We start from the raw sequence: 2,578 nt of genomic DNA, 5'->3' as shown, positions 1-2,578 counted from the left end.
AGCTTCTGAAGAAAGGCCAGACTTCAGGCACACCACTGAGGACATCCCCTTTTATTACGGAAATGTTATTGCAGGGGCCATGTCTGGCCTAAAGGTACCCAATGCCTTGTCCTGTCTGTGCTCCCAGGAATGCACAGGCAGGCACAGCCCCACCACCACCATGCTGGAAGAGCACATAGGCCATATACACACATCGGAGCACAGCAGGGCAGTGTGGAAGTGAGGAGAGCAGCCCTGAAAGGAGAAAGTTCTACTGCTGTTAGTGTTTGTGTCTCCAGGAAAGCTGCAGGCCCTCACGTGAATGCTGCAGTGAGGAAATCCTTGCTGTGGTAGTGGGAGAACATTCCTGAGGAGCACAGGGTCTGTCCCCAAAGGCTGCATCCAGACTGCCCTCCTGCTCTGTTTTCAGTGTTGGAGCACTGTAGAGGGAAGGGACCAGCCCATGGTGACAGCTGGCTGCCACCCCTGCCGGAGACCAGTAGGAGATCACACCCTAACCGTGGCCAGGGGACATGAGCTCTCCCAATGGACACGGGACCCATGGTCTCACCCTGTCTGTACTCGTCTGAGCCTGACTCTGTGCCCCTGAGCTCCCTTGCTGTCAGTGCCGAAAGAGACACTGCAAAGGGAAACTCTCCTCACTGCACTGGGGCGGGAGGGAGGTTTGAGGGAGCTCAGACTAGCGGTCTCTGAGGTTCCCCCATCTAGGCTGATGAAGGGGGAAACCTGGCTTCCTGCTTCAACACGGTCTCTGGGTCAGGTTCAAATGAGAGATTCCTGAGGACAAGAGGCATGAACAAAAACTTTTCTTCTTTTTACAAGAACGTAACAGAGAAATGTAAGAAAGAAGGAATAAACAGCACAGAGCTTTGATGCCAGATACCTTGGACGTGAGGAGCAGATGCACATGGGACGGTTATTAGTGCTGACATTGCACCCACTGAATGAGTTTCCTCAGTGCCTCCTTGAGCTCCTTGTTCCTCATGCTGTAGATGAGCGGGTTCACGGTTGGAGGCACCATGGAGTACAGAACAGCCACCACCAGATCCAGAGGTGGGGAGGAGATGGAGGGGGGCTTCAGGTACGCAAAAATACCAGTGCTGAGAAACAGGGAGACCACGGCCAGGTGCGGGAGGCACATGGAAAAGGCTTTGTGCTGGCCCTGCTCAGAGGGGATCCTCAGCACAGCAGTGAAGATCTGCACGTAGGACAGCACAATGAAAACAAAACACACAAAGCCCAAAAAGGCATTAAGCACAATAACCCCAACCTCCCTGAAGTAGGAGTCTGAGCAGGAGAGCCTGAGGAGCTGGGGAACCTCACAGAAGAATTGCTCCATGGCATTGCCTTGGCAGAGGCGTATTGAAAATGTATTTCCAGTGTGCAGGACAGCATTGAGGAAACCACTGGCCCATACAGCTGCTGCCATTTGGACACAAGCTCTGCTGCCCATGAGTGTGCTATAGTGCAGAGGCCTGCAGATGGCAACGTAGCGGTCATAGGCCATGATGGTGAGAAGACAATGCTCTGCTGACATAAAGAAGAGAAGCAGAAATACCTGGGCAGTGCATCCTGAGTAGGAAATGGCCCTGGTGTCCCACAGGGAATTGGCCATGGATTTGGGGACAGTGGTGGAGATGGAGCCAAGGTCAAGGAGGGAGAGGTTGAGGAGGAAGAAGTACATGGGGGTGTGGAGGCGGGGGTCGCAAACTATGGCTGTGATGATGAGGCTGTTGCCCAGGAGGGCAGCCAGGTAGATGCCCAGGAAGAGCAAGAAGTGCACGAGCTGCAGCTCCCGTGTGTCTGCGAATGCCAGGAGGAGAAACTCGTTGAGGGAACTACTGTTGGACATTTGCTCCCTCAGGACCCAGGGGTACCGTCTGAAGAAAAAGAGATTTTGACAAGGTAGGATAGACTTCTCTGAGCAAAGCTTTCTCTTAACCTCCCCCAAACACACACACATTACTTTTCCCCATCTTGGCAGGAGCGTCATTGAGCTCCTTGGCTTGAGCTCCTGTTCACACTGGCCGAGTTTGCTGTGAGGAGCAGGGACCTTGTGGCGGACAGATGAGTGAACTTTTGCCTTAAACATTTCTTGGTACATAAGGTGCAAGCAAACCATAACCCCAAACAAGCCGTCTGTCCCCAGCGGAAACAGGACTAAGCTGCTGTGACCCCCGAAATGGTCTCCCTGCAACCACCCAGGACACACTGAGCCTGCGCTGAACCAGACCACGATCGGGCAGAGACTTTGGGACCTGGACTGTAAATTATTGCCGTTTTTAGCACAACTTCTATAAAACTTGCTTAGCATGAGTAGCTAAATTTGCTGAAGCCTTAGGCCGCACTCCCTAGTTCAGTGAGAAAGGGCCCCAGAGCTGGTGCAGGCGGGAATGATAAGGGAGTTACCAGCAATTTGCATTCCTGTGCACGGCTGAAATAGTGCTAATTGCTGGAGTTACCACCTCTTTGTCAGGACCTTGAGAGATGATGGCGGAACCTGAGGAATGAAGACACACCTGTTTGCAGAAACTGCAACAGTAAAGATAAGAGAGAAAAAAAGCAGCCTGCCTAGGAA

General features: G+C 52.7%; 1 protein-coding gene across 1 annotated transcript; it reads right to left on the bottom strand.

Annotated features, from left to right (window-relative positions):
* Positions 1-919: 919 nt before the first annotated feature.
* LOC135323584 (olfactory receptor 14A16-like) lies at positions 920-1,852 on the bottom strand. Its single transcript, XM_064497184.1, has one exon. The coding sequence runs from the start codon at positions 1,850-1,852 to the stop codon at positions 920-922; it is 933 nt and encodes a 310-aa protein (XP_064353254.1).
* Between the last annotated feature and the right edge of the window lie 726 nt (positions 1,853-2,578).

Source organism: Dromaius novaehollandiae, chromosome 24, assembly GCF_036370855.1.
Source record: "Dromaius novaehollandiae isolate bDroNov1 chromosome 24, bDroNov1.hap1, whole genome shotgun sequence".
In the NCBI taxonomy this organism is placed as follows: domain Eukaryota; kingdom Metazoa; phylum Chordata; class Aves; order Casuariiformes; family Dromaiidae; genus Dromaius; species Dromaius novaehollandiae.
Note: the sequence above shows the minus strand (reverse complement) of the source record. Positions and strands in the feature narration are given on the sequence as shown.